The sequence below is a fragment of the Notolabrus celidotus genome, chromosome 2 (assembly GCF_009762535.1).
Source record: "Notolabrus celidotus isolate fNotCel1 chromosome 2, fNotCel1.pri, whole genome shotgun sequence".
Classification (NCBI taxonomy): domain Eukaryota; kingdom Metazoa; phylum Chordata; class Actinopteri; order Labriformes; family Labridae; genus Notolabrus; species Notolabrus celidotus.
Genome location: NC_048273.1, coordinates 12,305,530 through 12,323,171, shown reverse-complemented (window position 1 = coordinate 12,323,171; position 17,642 = coordinate 12,305,530). Strand labels below are relative to the sequence as shown.

Below are 17,642 nucleotides of genomic sequence, written 5' to 3'. Positions count from 1 at the left end.
CCAGAGAAGTTCTGCTCTGGGTTGTCACTGAAGGCTAACCAGGCTTAGAGGCTTAGAGCAGACAGCCTTTGAGTCAATAATAGAGGCTAACCACTTCTCTACTCCTCTTGCTCTTGTGGCAGGCTGACACTTCATGCAGGAGTTTGTCCTTTCAACACACAGACAAGAAAGTGTTTTAAGCCCTCAGCGAAAAGCAGACAAGATGACCTCTAAAACTATGAAATGGTTAATGTGTGCTCTGCACTGAAAGATGACCTGCCCGCTCTCTGTGGACACAGAGATACAGATAAGCAAAAATACTGTTGTTAATTTAGCTGCCCTTACTCACTGCGTTTATACTTGAAAAAATGTGATCAGCTTTTTTTGCCTGTTTACTGTAAAGCACTGTTCTGCCCTCACTTTTACCTCCTTCATCAACATCAGTGCAGAGACACTGATTATAGTGACTGACATCATAACCATTCATGTAGCACTCTGTAGCCGTTTAACTGTAACACCCATTACTTTTAATTGTGAGAATCACACTATTAGGATGTTCCATTTATCAGCCCATTAAACCATTGATAACCCCACAGCAGATCTCAGTGTCATCTGCCCCCTCTCTCTCTCTCTCTCTCTCTCTCTCTCTCTCTCTCTCTCTCTCTCTCTCTCTCTCTCTCTCTCTCTCTCTCTCTCTCTCTCTCTCTCTCTCTCTTTCTCCGATGGGGAAAACAGAAGACGACTTGAATAATGTCTAAATATTTAAGAGGTTGATGTGGTGTCAGACTTTAAGCCTCTCTGTCAGTGAGGGGGAGAAGACAGATCAGCAGAGACTAGACTAAAGATCTGAGGGCGAGAAGTCATGCCTGTTTATTTTCTATTTCTGCCTTGAACTCATTCCACCTCCCTGTCTGTTTCTGTGACTCTTGTTTTTAATCTTTATTTTTCTTTATGCACATCATCACAGTATTTGTTTGCATGTTTTGACTTCTTTAAGCAAATCTGGTGTAGTTCTTTTAAAACCATTTGCTTAACTCTGGCCAGCACAAGTCTTTGCAAATACTAATTAGACCCTACAGCATTTGTTGATGGATTTCATGAATGAGTGATTGCTTAATTCATAGATGTGTTTATTGGTGTGTGTTTTTTAGGTCTTTAAAACTTATCCATGTATCATATGTTAATTCGTTTTTCAATATGAAACAAACAAACATAAAAACCTCTTGTTTTTTCGGTATTAATTTCCTAAACCAAAACAAAAAACTGATAACGACCTCTTTTTCGATCTACAATTTTGTGCTTGGTTAAAAAATTACTTTTCAGTTTTGGCCATTTTTGATTTGAGCACAAAATCAGAAATCAGCAAATGGGTTCTTATCCATCTTTTGCATTTGTGTTTTGGAAAAGAATATTGAAAATCAAGTCCACCATTAGCAAAGTGGACTATTGAATAGAAAGACCAGCTTCTGTAATTATGTATCCGTATTCATTCCCTATTTTGGGGGGGAGGGGAGGGGGGTTGCTGCAAAACAGAACACACACCAGAACAGCCATCTGACAGTGTTGATTGGCCTCCATGTTTGTATATCTTCTGAAGTCACATTTGATCATGCAAGTTTCTGTGAGGTCTCATTTTGATGGAATCGTTACCACAAATGTTTAGCGTGGGTTTAGCGGTCTTATGAATCCTCTAGTGTGTCTGTTCAGAGGATTGTGATGTTAAAAATTGGTTGAACTGTCCTCATGCATGGTCTCCCATGGTTTTAAATTAGTTAATATCTGAAAGTTGTCTAGTGTGTGACAAAACTTTGTTACAAGCAGTATAAGCAGACTAGCAGCGTGTTTGGCAGAGACAGAGCTACCTTGGTGGAGTGTCTTACACTGAGCTTCCACTGCTAGTGTTGACCAATGGCATCATTGAAGACTGGCTTGAACACGTGGCAATCATTGAAGTCATCAGGGCAGCAGGAGAAGAACAGTAAGACACGTTTTTTCCTCTGGCTTCCTGCCTCCGCATGGAACCCATGACAGCGCATCTTCTTTTGTAAATCCATCATTTACACCAAATAGTTATTAGAAATGGATTTATTGTTGAAAACGGTTAAAATTCCTCTGTGGAAACCGGTCCATTAAGCTCACAGTTTGAGCTGCATCTGTGCAGACTTTGGTTACATCTGTGCAGACTTTGGTTAGCTCTGTAACCTTCTTAATATGAGCTTACTTAACCTATGGGCTTATATACAGGCTGTTCCTCATTAAAATGAAATTGATGGAGGCGCTGGTGGCCTAGCGGTCTCAGCGCCCCACATACAGAGGCTACAGTCCTCGTTGCAGGGGTCGCCGGTTCGATTCCCGACCGGTCAACCATTTCCTGCATGTTTTCCCCCACTCTCTTCTCCCCATATTTCCTGTCTCTCTTCAGCTGTCCTATGGAATAAAGGCAAAAAGCCCCAAAAATATAACTTAAAAAAAAAAAAAAAAAAAGAATATGATGCCTTGTCACTGTCAAAGTCTGTAACATTCATTTTCTACTCATCTGTTCTATTCCTTAAAGCTGTTACCTCTTCAGTCTTTCTTTATTTATTTAACCAGGTAAGAGACTCATTGAGATTTAAAACCTCTTTTTCAAGAGTGACCTGGCCAAGACGGCAGCGCAAAATAGGTTACAACAGACAAGCACACAAAACAACACAAATAGAATACGGTCACAGTTTCACATGGTTACATGATTACACAGTGCAATCACAAGATCCAATGGAGCTTGTTTCTCTGTCTTTTATGAGTGACTTGAATTCCCCTAGAGTTACAAGATGTGTCAGTTTCAAGTCCTTCTGCACATCATTCCAGGTAAACGGGGCTGAAAATTTAAAAGCCCTTTTGCCCAGTTCAGTTCTGACTCTCGGGACCTGCAACTGTATGATGTCCTGAGAGCGCAGGCCCTATCGGCTGAGGTTTCTACACATGTGTACACACAAATAAGTAGGGAGAAGTCCGAGAATACATTTATAAATAAAGATCAGCCAGTGAGAGAGCAGTCTTTTCTTTTCTGTTTTCATCTCTGTCCTTTTTTCCTAAAATCCAACATCAAATCATCCAGACTTATATAAACACATATCCATAGGCAACATTGGTTGTGCTGTCAAGAAATAACAGGCTGTTGTTATAGAGCATTGTCAATTCAGAAACACATGTCATATAACAACGTAACTTTATTTTTCTCTGTAAGCCAAAATGCTTATGTGTCTGAGCATTTCTTGTAACACCTTGTGTGTATTGTATTGAGCACATGATACAAGTACAGTGGTGGAAAAGAGTTTTCGGAGACCCTTAAAATTTTACACAATCTCAAATATTGCGATTTGAGATTTGTGGAAAAATATTTTTTGTGTTTCAACTTTAGACCGACATAAACAAATACAAATGATAGATTTTTTATTTATGGTTTACAAGAAAAACTAACAAAGCTAAATTCTTGACAGTTTCAATATGTCAGTTCTCAACATTGTCTGTATCAAAGTCAACAAATAACAGAAAATGTTATGAACAAAAAACAAATAAACCTGGCTGTGACTGTACTTAAATGAATTGCACTTGAAGAGCTAAGAGTGATTCTCAATGCAATAATTTGGGGTGTTCAAAAACTTTTTTCCACCACTGTATGTCTGTGCTATCACATGTTGGACACACTGCAGGGTTCAAGTTGTTTCATCTGAGGAGCTTAGTCATGACCCAGTGCATTGTGTTTTGAATTTTGTAAAACAGGAGTCATTGCGGTGGAAAGCAATGTTCCTCAACAACAAAGTGAAAGGAGGCGAGAGTATGAAAAGCACTTTCACACACAATGCAGTGTGAAGGTTTCAAAACCCTTATTTCGTATTACACCATAGAAGGGCTTTCATAATGGGCTCCTCTCCTCTCCTCCTCCTCTACTTCTCACAGCTAAAACTGCGTCTCTCTGCATACTAAGCAGGGCCCCATACGGCCCAATTTGCACCACCCAATTTACTGGTGTCGCTTTAGATTTGTTGGAGGAAAAGCTGCAGCCTTTTCCCTGATCCTGACACTGCTGGGATGGGATGGTGGGGGGTCATGAGAGGGGGTGAGAATAAAGAAACTGGTGGTGGCCTGACTGACACATTGAGCCAAAACCACATCAACTACACACATTTCAACATTTCAACATTTCTAGATACAAACACATTTACACACCAACATCTACGCACACCCAGACAATCTAAGAATGGCATTGAAAGTCACACACACATACACACACACACACATCACATTTGAAATGTACAGAGCACAGTCACAAAGCTAACCCCAAGCTAGATGAGGGGTGAAAGATGAGAGAGATAAGGGGGAAGAAAGAGCAAGAGATGGAAGGATGAGTGGAGAGAGAGCAGAAAGCTGACAGGACTCTGACATGGGCTTAATTGCTGAGCATACGCAGTGCACTGGAAGCTATTCCTAAAGATTGCTGTCATCTGAAAAGATTAAAATGCCCTTTCACCAGACTAAACTGTTTCACCACCAGTTTGTCTCTGTCTCTGATGTGGATCTAAAGTCTAATTGAAGAAAAGACACACACAGAGATGAAAGGATCAAGATGCAAAAGAAAACCCTGCTTGCTTAAGCTGGAAAAATGAATAATGTAATAAAAAAAAATTAAAAAGCAGGAAGGGAAATGTGATGCAAAGGTCTCGTTTTTTGCAAGGAGAATAGACTGTGTTTTGATACAAACTTGATCAAGCTTCTTATTCCATCGCCGCTATGAATGTGTAACAGTTAAAGAAACCCACATCTCTCTCCAGATGCATTTCTTTCTGACTAATCAGTCTTTTTTCACTTTCCTCCCCCTTCTTTCTCCAATCCCTGTGTTCTTTTGCAGACATTGAGGGCTGTGAGCACACATGGAGGAAATTCCACGGCCACTGCTACAGGTATTTCAGTCGGAGACACACCTGGGAGGATGCCGAGAAGGACTGCAGAGAGCACAGCGGACACCTGGCCAGCATCCACAGCCTGGGCGAGCAGAACTTCATCAAAGGTGGGTGGATGATGAGGAGAGAGAAACTTGTGCGGCAGTGATAGTGTTGCCAAAGTAATTGTAACTTTCTGTTTTCGTCTAAGCGACTTACACAGCAGGAGTTTTTAGAGCGGGAAGATAATTTGGGGTTTTTAGAGAACCACAAGTAACAGAACATTCTATTTTCTGGAATATTGCAGAAATTGCTCGCAGCTTTGCTTGGCTGGGCTCAAGCCAAGCATATTAAACAAGATACAAATGATAGCATTGCAAATCGGCAGTTTAAAGTTAACCTTGTTAATCAACTTTATTAGCACGCTACGATTCTTAGAAACCAAATTACTGGAGAAACCAAACCAAAGTGGGGAAATGTCTTCTTATTAGGAACATGTATGTTTGCTACAAGCTTAATTGCAGTTGATTTGATTGTTGTTGAGTTATTACAGTCAACATTGCTGATTTGCCAACACGTCCAAAGCAACACAACTAAAGCAGACCAATATATTTTGATGAAAAAGAACATAATATGTCACCTTTAAAACAAGTTACAGGGATATACCTCTGTTTATAAAAATGTAAGGAGATATAACAACTATAACTCCAGTCAATATGTGTTAAAATCACTGCACTGATAAAGCCTGTGTGGTAGAAAAAGGCTAGTGATGACTACTTGTATCATCATCCTCTTGTGGAGTATCATACTCAATCAAATTAAAGGCATTCCTTGTTTCTGTATCAAGAACAGCTTGTAATGTGAAAGTTGACATATAACATGATTTTTAAGATACTTCTGGAACCAGCGGCTTCTCCTCCCTGTTTTTAAGTTGGGAGACGTCCAACGATTCCCACAGCCTCAGAGCAATTTAAACAATGATGATCCAGTGGTCCATATAATCTAATCAGCCTTACTCTGCTGTCCTGCTACACACTGCTTTTACTGGCTGCTGATTGATATCTTGTCTGCTACCTGACCTTATGTGTGTTAGATAACTCAGAGATAAATGTCTGTCTACCCCTGCTCTGAACCGTCCCTAAAGGGGTTTATTGTGCTCCCTGAAGAAAATTACCTCAGGTTCCGTGCCTGCTCAGCCAAATAAATGTGTCTCACCATCTGTAACAATAAAATGCTGCTACAGGCTCTGACATAAAAGTCTGTGACAGAACATTTCATAAACTATGATATTAATATGATTTGACTTGAAAGTGGTGAAAATTCCCCACGGTTATTGAGGCAACTTCATTTGTGTCCTGTGGACAGAATTCACACGTTGATAACTGGATTCAATAAGAAGCCTTTGAGACAAAGTAACACTTGATTTGTTTTAGATTCTTGTAGTTTTGTGTGAGGGGGAATAAAAACTGTCAAATCAAATCAAATTCAAGACCCACTAGCTGTCAGATCCATTATTTAAAGGATGATAGAGTCCAGTGATTGGTGTTTAAAGCAACACCATACTGAATTATTTTGGCACAGGAGAGTAGCAAGAAACATAGCCGCTCTTGATCTTTACTGCAATTTTTAGCATTTTTGGTTCATGCTCTGCTGATGATCAGGGATTTAATATTTGGCAGCAGATAGCAGTTTGTCTGTGCCAGGAAGCATTACCATCTAATATCCATACAGTCTTTCTTTGGGGCCTCATAAACATTCATCTCCTCGTTCTTAGCTTTTGGCCCTCTGGCAGCGCTCCACAGTCACATGTGTTTTAATAAGTCCAGATCACCAGCAGAGGGACACTGTAATATGGGATCCACCTTCTGTCTCAGACAGACGCCAGGAACATTTGTCTGGCACCAACTCTTTTTCATACATGATCAGTTACCAAAAACTGTGTTTGATTTCATTGAAAATGGATGTCTCCACCCCTCTAAATAGCAGATCAGAGCTATTAGGAAGATTAATGGGCCTTGCAATGATGTTAATCTGATACAGCATGATTGGAAATTACCAAGAAGGCATGCACACGCAATCTGTGTAACTGTGGAGACAGATTCTTTCCCACATTCAAATGAGGTCCACCCAAAACACTATGAATGTTGTTTTTTCAACACAAACAAAAATTGTATGCAGTGTACCAGGTGCATCAGAAAAAGTACATCTCCAGTATTTCTGCTCAAGCAAAAGATGGAGCATTTCTGGTCTTTGCTGGCATCCAGACCCAGGACTGACTGAGGTCTCTAGTACTGAGTCTGTTGCACTTTGTAAAAATAATGAGTATTCCACTAATTTACTCACACAGTAGAAATCAGCTTACAGTGCCTGAACTGTGAAAACAGTCAATGTTTTCTGTTTTCTATTATAATGTCACCACAGGTTATTGTCTCGGCTCAGTAACAGACAATCTGTTTTGCAAATTAGTGTGTGGAAGGTAAATGATGTGGAAATACTCACCAAAACAAAGATTGTGACAAAAAGCGTTGAGATAATTTTTCATTTTATAAAATCAGGTGTTAGGAAACAAGTTTTAGGCTTTCTAGGTTGAAAAGTTGGCTGACAAAAACGAAGTAATCCACTTTGTGAAAAAGAAAAATCATGGCCTATGACTCTTATATCATCAGCTTCTCTTACAGATAAGAGACAGATAACCGCAGTAAACAATAATATAAATAAATGACACTTAAGTGCTCTTAAAATTGATATGAATTTATCTTGTTGACCCATCTTGTTTGTCTCCAATGTATAATAGCTTCTGATAGAAACCGGTACCACCAACAGTTTATCTTGATGTGCTAAATTCTGTAATTCTGCAAGAGTCACAGATGTAAAAGTACAAATAATCTTCTGCCAATTTGCTGGAGGTGTAATAAGAATTTGGGCTACATCTTGGGTGATCCAAGTAAAAGTGATTCAGTCTTTGAGATTATGCTGGAATTGGATAATTCACTTTTTCACAATTTTAATTTTGTGTTTGATTATATTATTATGTCCATATATATATATATGGTAAGTGAAAATGCACACACTGTGTGTATATTATTTTCTCCATTGATATTAATTTTGGCCATGTGTTATCTCTTACTCAGGTCTGAGCCATGACAACACCTGGATCGGGTTAAATGACAGAACAGTGGAGGACGACTTCCAGTGGACCGACAAGATGGACCTGGTGAGGAACCAGCTGTGTGTTTTGTCTGTCAGTCAGCTGTTGATCCTATGGGAGTATACAGCCCTAAAGAAACTGTAGCAATTTGAAGTAGGGGAGAACGGGGTTGGTTGTCACACTTTTTACTGTTTTGATGATTGTTCATCATCAAAACATCTTTTAATAGTCATTCCTACATTAAATGGAAGCTTAAGGTGTTGGCTTGAAATGTATATCCATCTAATTTTCCAACTCAATGTAACAAAGAGGCAATTAACTATCAAAGACACTCTGACACATTGTGACAACCAACCCCATCACAGGGATGGTGTCACACACTATGGGGTTGGTTGTCACACACTATGGGGTTGGTTGTCACAATGGTATTTTAATGGGAAAAATCTTAAAAAAAAAAGGCAAGATGCAGAACTAAATTTGAAAGTTTAATTGCACTGACAAGTGATAGGCCTACATAACTTAATGCAATTTAACATAAAATGAGCAAGGAACATGAAGAGGAAACACATCTTTAGGCCAGCCTATATAACAACATAAAGAACAAAACAAATAGGCCTGACAATAATGGCCTACTCAACTAGGCTACATGCAGTCACTGTGAGTTACAGATGTAGGGTCTACTCACTGCAACTAATTTCACCATGTGTGATTTTGCCAACATAGGGGTTGGTTGTTACATGCGACAACCAACCCCAAAGAGAATGTGAAGACCAACCCCAACTTGAATTTTTTGCTAGCATCAAGGCTAACAACCATCTAACAACTAGTTAGCTGGCTAATAAAAATCTAAACTATAGCTTTCCCCTCACACTTTGTAAGGGTAACACTTGTTTTCTTATAAACCCATCGTTTAAAAGCCTAGAAGAAAAATACAGAGGAGCTGAATATTCTGAACTCAACACACCTTTAACATTTTCAGTTTTACCTTAACCTTTTTTATGTAAAGCTTTCTCAGCTTTACATAAAAAGATAAATGCATGGCTAAATGACTATGACAAACTCTACATCATTTTAAAAATACAGCCCCTGCAGAAAGTTCAAATCTTAAACTCATCAAAAAGGATTTAACCAATCAACCTCAAATTTGGTGGAGGGCAAGAAGATACGTTACTGAGGAAAAGTTATCCGGCTTCTGTATAAAACTCTTAAAGTGTAGCCATGGCGGCTTGTTATAGTTTTATGTCTAAATAAATGTTATACACATACAATTTTTGTGACTGCAGAAGACACCTGAGGAAACGCTCTTACCCTTGTGTTCAAAACTCAGAAAGGTGTGGTTTTGGCTGCTTTTCAAAGTTTGTTGTACGTAACAGGATTTTGCAGTAGGATAACATAGAATTTACAATGTGTGCTATCACTTCCTGTTGAGTGCAAAACATGACAATTCAGAGCCATAATTGCTGTTCTTTCACTGGTAAAGACAGACAACAGACTGTAGTTGCACCACATCGTGACCTGCAACAAATTGTGACATGCACCATACGCTGACGTGCACAAAAGGTGTGAGGGCCAGTTCAAAGCTACTTGTAGGTGTTTAATTTTAGATGAATAAAAAAAGTGCTGTTCATTTTCTCAACAGTTCATCTTTGTCATGTTTGTATTTGCAGCAATATGAGAACTGGCGTGAGAACCAGCCAGACAACTTCTTTGCTGGAGGAGAAGACTGCGTGGTAATGATCGCTCATGAGAACGGCAAATGGAATGATGTGCCCTGCAACTACAACCTGCCCTACGTCTGCAAGAAGGGAACAGGTGAGAACAACTAGGTGGAGGGTGAGAGAAGGGAGCAACATTAAGTATTCTATTACTTCAACAAGTGAATTAAATGGCTGACAGAAAGGTGAGAAGGCAAAGTGTAACCGAATGTACCGTGAGGAACGCTGAAAAGAAGGAATAAGGAAAGTTAGACTAACAAAAAAGGTCAGAAGAGAAACAACCTCACTGTGCAGTCTCGCCGAAAATCCTCTATGGACAATCATAAAATAGAATATGAATAAGATTGACAAAATGTTCTTCAGACTTTTTTATGTAAAGCAGCTGAGGTGTGTCAGCCTCATTGTGTTAAAGCACAGAGAGTGAAGACATGAACCCTCAGAGGAGGAGAACATCCAGGATATGTCACACTTTACATTATAAATGGCTCTCTGCAACAGAATAGATTAACTCGGAACCTCTTTACTCAGTCCAGATTTACACTCTTTACTGCTCAACATTACTCCTTCATCTCCTATCATTCTCTAGGTCAGCTATAAAACATTATCTGTGTACCTCTCATAACACTGCGTTATGTCCTTGGTCAAATGTTCTGTTTTAGTGAGGGGAAACATGTCTTGAGGCAAAGAAAACTTTTGGGGTTCTTGTGTATTTTGTTACAATTGTGTTAACTCTGCTGCATGTCCCCTGTCACTGCTGCCCCTTCTTACTGTTGGAATTGGACCATCACTTTCTCCTCTGAGAGCTTATTACAGCTTATTTTTGCATCACATTTGCATACAGGTCAGACTTATGTGCAATGCAAAGAAGACAAACATATAAATAAATAGGTGGAGAGACAAGGAGCCAAGGGTGGCTGTGTTTTCAAACTTTCCTTGGAGCTGTGTTGGACAAGTACTGTTAAAAGTAAAAATCATATACTTTCATTTCTGCTCAAAAACTCACAAAGTAATCAGAGCCATACATCATAAATACATATAGAGTGCATATGTTTTCAGTCGTGTGTATGGCTTTGTCCGTTAAAGTAATCTTCTCAAGGGATGGACATCATGCAAAAGATTCTGTGCTGAAAATGTAACTGAGATGTGAGGTAGCATCATGGAGAGCAGGCTCGATGGATGTTTGCGCTTGAAGTTCACAACATCAGTTTGAGCTTAATTGAACAGAACCACACATTTCCATTATATAAGAATAGTCCAGGCATTGATTTGTGTATTGCTCTGTTCAGTCAAAGACAAACAAGAAATGTAGGACAAGATTCACCATCCTGACCCAAGCAGCCTCAGACCTCCCCATAGGACTCTGTCTTGTTATTCTGTCAACATTGCTGCTACAGATAGCTACATGCTCCTCGGGGAGCTGTGTTCAGGGATACAGCAGAGGTCTGTGACCCACCTGACTGTCAATGGTGTTCTCTGAGTGAACCACACTACACAACAACTCAGACTAGAGATGTTTGGAGCAACTAAATTCCCACCAGTCGAAGAGTCTAAAGGTAGGATAACACTAAGAAAACAGTCTAAATTGGGTACAATGTATTTAACATGGCTGGAAACAGGGTTTCAATATCATCCGTGGATAAATTATGTCAAAATAATTTGTTGAGTGTGGTGAACGTTGGCAGAGCTAGCACCATCAGCCTTTGGTCTTCCTTGTAGGTTGATGTCCACATGCAGAGTAAACAGTTAAGTGGTTTTACACCAGTTTAACCCGACACATCCAGCACGCAACTCTATAACTATTTTCAAGATCAGAACACTGCCAAACTGAACCATGCTATGAGCTGCCCCCTGTCCACTGTGCTGGTTTACATCAGGGTAGTAGAGCATTAAAGCATTATGGCAGTACTCATGAACCAGGACTGCACCTCTGGCAGGTGATGGGTGGCTGCATTACAGCTTAGACGCAACAGCATGTCAGCGATACAATAAAAAGTAATAATGATTAGTGTGACTGACTAGTAATTCTGGAGCCAGCTACCAAGGGTGACAACTTTAACTGTTAGTCAATTAAATATGCACATCCCTAACTCAGAGACTGAAATCTCTGACCGAACATTTCTGTACAAACTTGAAGAAAACAGATTAAACTATTAACATAAAATAAATAATTTAACTTTTTTGGAAATAAGATAATTATTTTTTCTTGTAAAAGGATGGATAAGAGGAATGGTACCATTCTCATTTCTATTCAATAATAACTGAGCTGTGATAGCATTAGAAGAAAGATTGTATACAGCTAACCAAACTTAAACTTGAAATCCACTCAGCCACAGCTCGACAGCTAATGAATGAATATCAGCACAAAGGTGGATGTGTAAGAATGTTACATATTTTGTGGTGAATAACTTTGCTGCAACCATGTCTCTCAGCGGTAAGCGTATGGACTTCTTTAAATCTTTTAAAAGGTGATGCTTTCTTTGACCTTGCTTGAGGTTTGCATTGGTTCATCTTTATTGGTTTTTAGGTTTTCTAGCTCCAGCTCCATGATTTACACAGTTATGACAGCTGTATTGTATTCATACTGAGAGCAAACAAGGTTATTTCATGAAATGCTGAACAGTACTTTTAATGATGACTGAAACTGGTCTCACACAGACTCGTCTCATAGGGTAGGATGAAGGTGTTGATTCTAAGCTGCTTCGTGGATGCTTTTCCAGCCATAACAGTTCAAAGTGTTTAACTGACAGCTGGAAAAAATAAATAAATCCTACACTATATATTCTGTCTGTCCTCAATGGTTGCCTTCCCTGCATTTTTTCAGATTCACGGCACTGACTGATACACAACATAAAATAAGCTATATGTATTTTTCCTCAAATGATCTGGGCTGTCATTGGCTGTCAGTAAATATTCACACAGTTGTTATTTGAGAAATTCAACTTTGTCCACATGTTTCCACATGAGACTGACTCCCAGTGGTGTTTCAGTTTGAATGCATGCACTTTGATGTTGCTCTGATTCACTTTAATGGGTTTGTCAGTCTGTGTTTGGATGCTTTGAGGAAATGGGGGAGTGCTGAGAGGAACCAGCATCTAACTGTCTGCAGCTCTCTCCATGCCTGACTCATACTGACTACCCCCTGCCACCCAAACACACACACACACACAGAGAGAGAGAGAGAGAGAGAGAGACACAGTGACAGAAAATATATCTGGCTATGTGGTGTTTCAAGTGTAGCTGAAGCAGGCACACTGCATGTAACTAGCTACATGAAGGAACTTCCTCTTTGCTTTTAAAATTGGCTTAACGAGCTGCAAGAAGAAGCGGTAGCACTGAAGCATTCTGTACGTTGTTATGTTTTCTGTATGTTTTTATTCTTAAGTATGCCAGTAAGTGTGGGTGCTAAGAACAAGTGAGGTGAATCTCTATTAAAATTGATCTCCTTAATCTCTATATCCAAAATTCTCTTCACCATGTCCATTTCTTTCCTTGTGTTTTTTTTTTTTTTCCTTAAGGTTTTGGTTTCTTGGTCTGTCTTTTCGCCTTTTGTAAATAGCTTTTTTTATATATATATATATATTTGTGTCTGTATGCTGCATAGCTCACTCTAGTTGTCTGCCTTCTGTGTCTGATCAAGGTCTTCAGCAGTGACAGGACAACAAAGTGTGGTTTTAAGTCATAAAAATGGACAAAAGGCTCCTGCATGCTCAGTGGAATTTAATGGAATTGCCAATTCAAGTGAAAGTTATCTGAGTGTTTGAGTGTTACGCAACACATTTTGAATTAACATAATCACTGACCCATTAATATAACGATTAGTGCAGCTTTGACTTTGTCCATCATTTTGACACTTTCCGTAATCGTCATTCATGAAGCCGCTTTCACAGCCTGTGGAAGACAGGACTGTGGCACCCCTGTTATACTTTGCTGTCAGTGTGGGGTTGGAACTAGGGTATGGGGGTTTTCCTGCCACCAAGGCAGCAGCAGGTTTGGCAACTGGCAGTTGGTGCTAATGTTAGATGAAGCAGCACCATGTGTATGAAACTTTGGTTGTCTGTTTACATATTTTGCTGTATTTTCTGTGCAAAATCATACACTAAGAGAGCAACATGACAGTATTGTTCAGATCGATGTGAAAGTACAGAGGTGATGTAATGGTAGAGCTTAGTCACTTATCTCAGTATCAGTCACAGTATGGCAAAAGGGCTGCTGTCTGCACGGAAAGCAACCCACTGCAAAAAAGGAGGGTAGATATATTAGAGGCTCAATGCTGCTACTGCCATGTTAGAATAATATTAACTGAATGACTCATCCATTACTAGATCTTTTCAGAGATGCTAATAGTGGCTTCATTTTAAGTCCTACACAATAAAAGTTAACTAGAAATCAACAGTCATATATTAATGGGGGGAAATGAGTCGGTAAGCGTATTTGGTTGACTTTTCCAAAGAAACACACATTTCTTTTTGTATCAACCCTAAACACAGCTCTATTTCCGACTTAGTGATATTTTCTTTTATCACTTCTTCAACACATTCTGAATTTGCTTGCTCCAATAAAAATAAATCCTTGAAGAGTGCAGGTGTAAGGTAACAGAAATGTTAAGCCTTCCATGTGTGTTATGTGAGTGGTTGTCTCTTGTGAGCAGCAATGTGGCATTAATACTTTCATCAGAGATTGTGACATTCTTTCCCTTTTTAAGAATTAAAGATGTATTAGGAAGAGGGATTTTCTGATTGCTGCTAATTGGTTTATTACAGATTGTTGTCTCCAAAGCAGCTTTGATAAAACACTGACCAGTAATAGGCAGAGGGACTTTAACCATGTGTCATACTACAAAAATAGCACTGCATGAGTCATCAGAAATAAGAACAAGTACACACACTGCATTCATTCCTAGCTTTAACCAATTGTACAGCTGAAGGTGTACAGAAGTGACAAACTTTATAGAGAAGTAGACTCTAAGTGGTTCATAAAATAAAAAGAGCCATGGCTATCACATTGTTTAAATTCTACCTTTCAGGTGAAATCTCTTTAGCAGTCCATTAAAGCACCAATAAAGCTTTCTCCATTTTTGATAATTAGTTCAGTTGCCACATACTAGAAACGGTAATATAAGCTATTCTGTTCACCTGGATAAGTATAGGAGTAATCATTTGTGAAATTGCAGTTTGACTCAAAAAAAAAAGGTGGTGACTCAAAATGTTTCCATTCTTTTGGACTGCAATATGTTCTAAAGCAGAAGAAGAAGGAGCGACTCACTCATCTGTGGACTCCAAGAGTTACCATACATTCACATGCTGTCACCTCAGGGACACTGGCACCCTCTGACTGCAGAGTTAAGAATCTGTGAAGTTGTTCGAGTGTCTCCCTGAGGCTCATTCATCCTGTCAGCCTGTGACCAAAGTGTCAGTCCTCACTTCATCCCAGCCTTTGTAAACATTCTTCTGATTCTGCCTCAACTCTTTTTGTGTCTAAAACACTCTTACTTTGAAAACCACCCACTCACTGATCGACTTGGACATACACGCTGTCCTGCAAAGCTAAATCCACTTTCTATCCACATTTGTGCTCTGAGAGGTGTCTGAGATATTTTCGCCTAAAAAAAAGTGACTTATCAGGAACATCGATCCAGATAAATGTCATGATTCTATACATATTTGTTAGGGGTGCAACAATACGTTTATCTGTATCGAACCGTTCGATACAGTGGTAACCTTTTAGTACGCCCTATGAACCGAACGATATGCAATTTTATATTTATTATCAACTTCTGAAGAGGCGCTCTGTACTGAAAGTTCAGAGGATCTGCGCTTGACTCCCCTGGGCTCCATTGTTGAGCGCAGGTCCACTGAACTCCAACTGAGCTCCCCCCACATTCATTCAGTCCAAGCTGGTCACGTTTGTTTTAACTGTGCTTCATATGGAAATATATATTTCACCATTAACAGTCTGTTGGGTTAATATGTTGACATATGTGTGTGTGAGCGCACGCCTGCACGAGAGGGAAGCACGAGTGTCCTCTTTGGTTGCAGAGCAGAGTTGTTCCGTGGTCCTGTAGTGATGCTAGATTGGTTGATGTGCGTATATGCATTACTTGTGGTCTTATACTGCATGCTGTGTAAGACTTCAGCCTGATACCGGACAGTGTTTTCCCTGCCGTTATATCGGGGCCTACCCTCCGGGTCCCGCCCCCGCCCCCTTGGAAGTCGAAGCAGAAGTGATTTAAGGTTCCCTCTTTCATGGATCAGGTCTATACCTTGTTCTTTTATTTAACAGACTAAACAGCCTTATGTTATTTATCTTATTTATATGACGGGATTGCATTTCTGTCTCTACATGGTCACACGTTCACAATTCTCCTCTGCTCTCTGTATTGTAGACAGACACACACGCACACACACACACACACACACACACACACACACACACACACACACAACCTTATGACAGAAAATGATACTGATTAAAGTAATGTGCACCCTCTGATTTGTCCTTCATTGACCCCACAGTGCTTTGTGGAACCCCGCCCTCTGTGGACAATGCCTTCCTGATTGGTCGAAAGCGTACCCACTATGACATCCACTCTGTAGTGCGCTACCAGTGTGCTGATGGCTTCTTGCAGCGCCATGTCCCAACTGCTAAGTGTCGTGCCAACGGCAAGTGGGAGCGGCCAAAAATCATCTGCATAAAATGTGAGTTTTTACACAACAGCATCCCAGAGAAGGCTGTCAGACGGCAACAACATGCAAAGTTTGTAAGGTCATCTTCATGTTTACATTTCCTTATTTTTAGCACTCACGCCACCATATGTCTGTCAGGCAATCCTCCTACATTAACCACTCTCAGGAACTGCTGTCACCATGACAACTCTTATTATTAATAATTGCAACCAAAAGGATTACTGTGGTTGCAGACTGGATGATAATCCCTTGGGCTTACTTGAAAGTGGTCAGATCTCCTTTGAAGTATTAGATGCTTGAGGTAGGGCTTCTTTTAAGACTTCTTTCATAACTATTTTTGCAACTGGTTGACTATTCATAAAATACAAAGGATTTGAATAGCCAAAAACAAATTATCAATGACCTTTCTTTACTCACTATTATACAAAACCTTCTTAAAGAAAGGAACACTCCCAGAAGCTGAATTCTCATATCAGCTCTTGGAGGTTTTCAGATGGTGTGAAATGTTGATACTGCTTTACTATCACAGTCTTTCATTTCCAGTTGAAGCTACTTCTTATTTTAGATCTGTGGATATCTAAACTCAGTGAAAATAATCTTTCATAGTGCTACTTTAAACACCTTTTCTCCTTTGAACCTAAAAATAAACTTTAGTTTCTCACAAAATGATTTTGAAGGACTCGGAGAAGAGGCAGAATAGATGTCAGAACTTTTCAATAATCTCTTTTTTCTCCAGAGGAGATGTAAAGGGTTGGTATATAAATATTTAACATACATGTATTTGATTTCACTCAGCTCACAATGTGACAGTAAGGACGAAAAGCTGAAAGCCTGTGTTCAAAGTGATAAGGATTAGCTTTCATATGACTCTTCATCTTTGGACAGTGCTGTTTTTTTGATCCAGAGTTTCATTGTTGTTATCATTCATTACAGATGACATTTCTTTGTTGGTACGGTGGATAAATGGACAGAGCAGCCTCATTAGAGATAATACCCCAGGAAAAAGCTTATACTGAGGCTGGGAGTGGGTGGCTTTAGCTCAGTGTACCAGTTTCCTGAATGTGAGATAAAACAGATTCTCCGAGTGTGGTGGAACAGTTAAACCTACAGAGAATGTGTGGTTTTGACTTTTCAACTTTCTTAAGGCTGATTTATACTTCTGCGTCGAATCGACGGCGTAGCCTACGCAGTAGGTCCG

The 17,642-nt window shown here is 39.6% G+C and overlaps 1 protein-coding gene across 1 annotated transcript in view; it reads left to right on the top strand.

The window, feature by feature from the left end:
• Positions 1–17,642, top strand: part of LOC117807474 (neurocan core protein-like) — a 90,449-nt gene that overhangs the window by 70,041 nt on the left and 2,766 nt on the right. The window contains exons 12-15 of the mRNA XM_034676790.1: positions 4,868–5,026; positions 8,030–8,112; positions 9,714–9,858; positions 16,274–16,456. Coding sequence (XP_034532681.1) covers positions 4,868–5,026; positions 8,030–8,112; positions 9,714–9,858; positions 16,274–16,456 — 570 coding nt within the window. The remainder of the gene's footprint in view (positions 1–4,867; positions 5,027–8,029; positions 8,113–9,713; positions 9,859–16,273; positions 16,457–17,642) is intronic.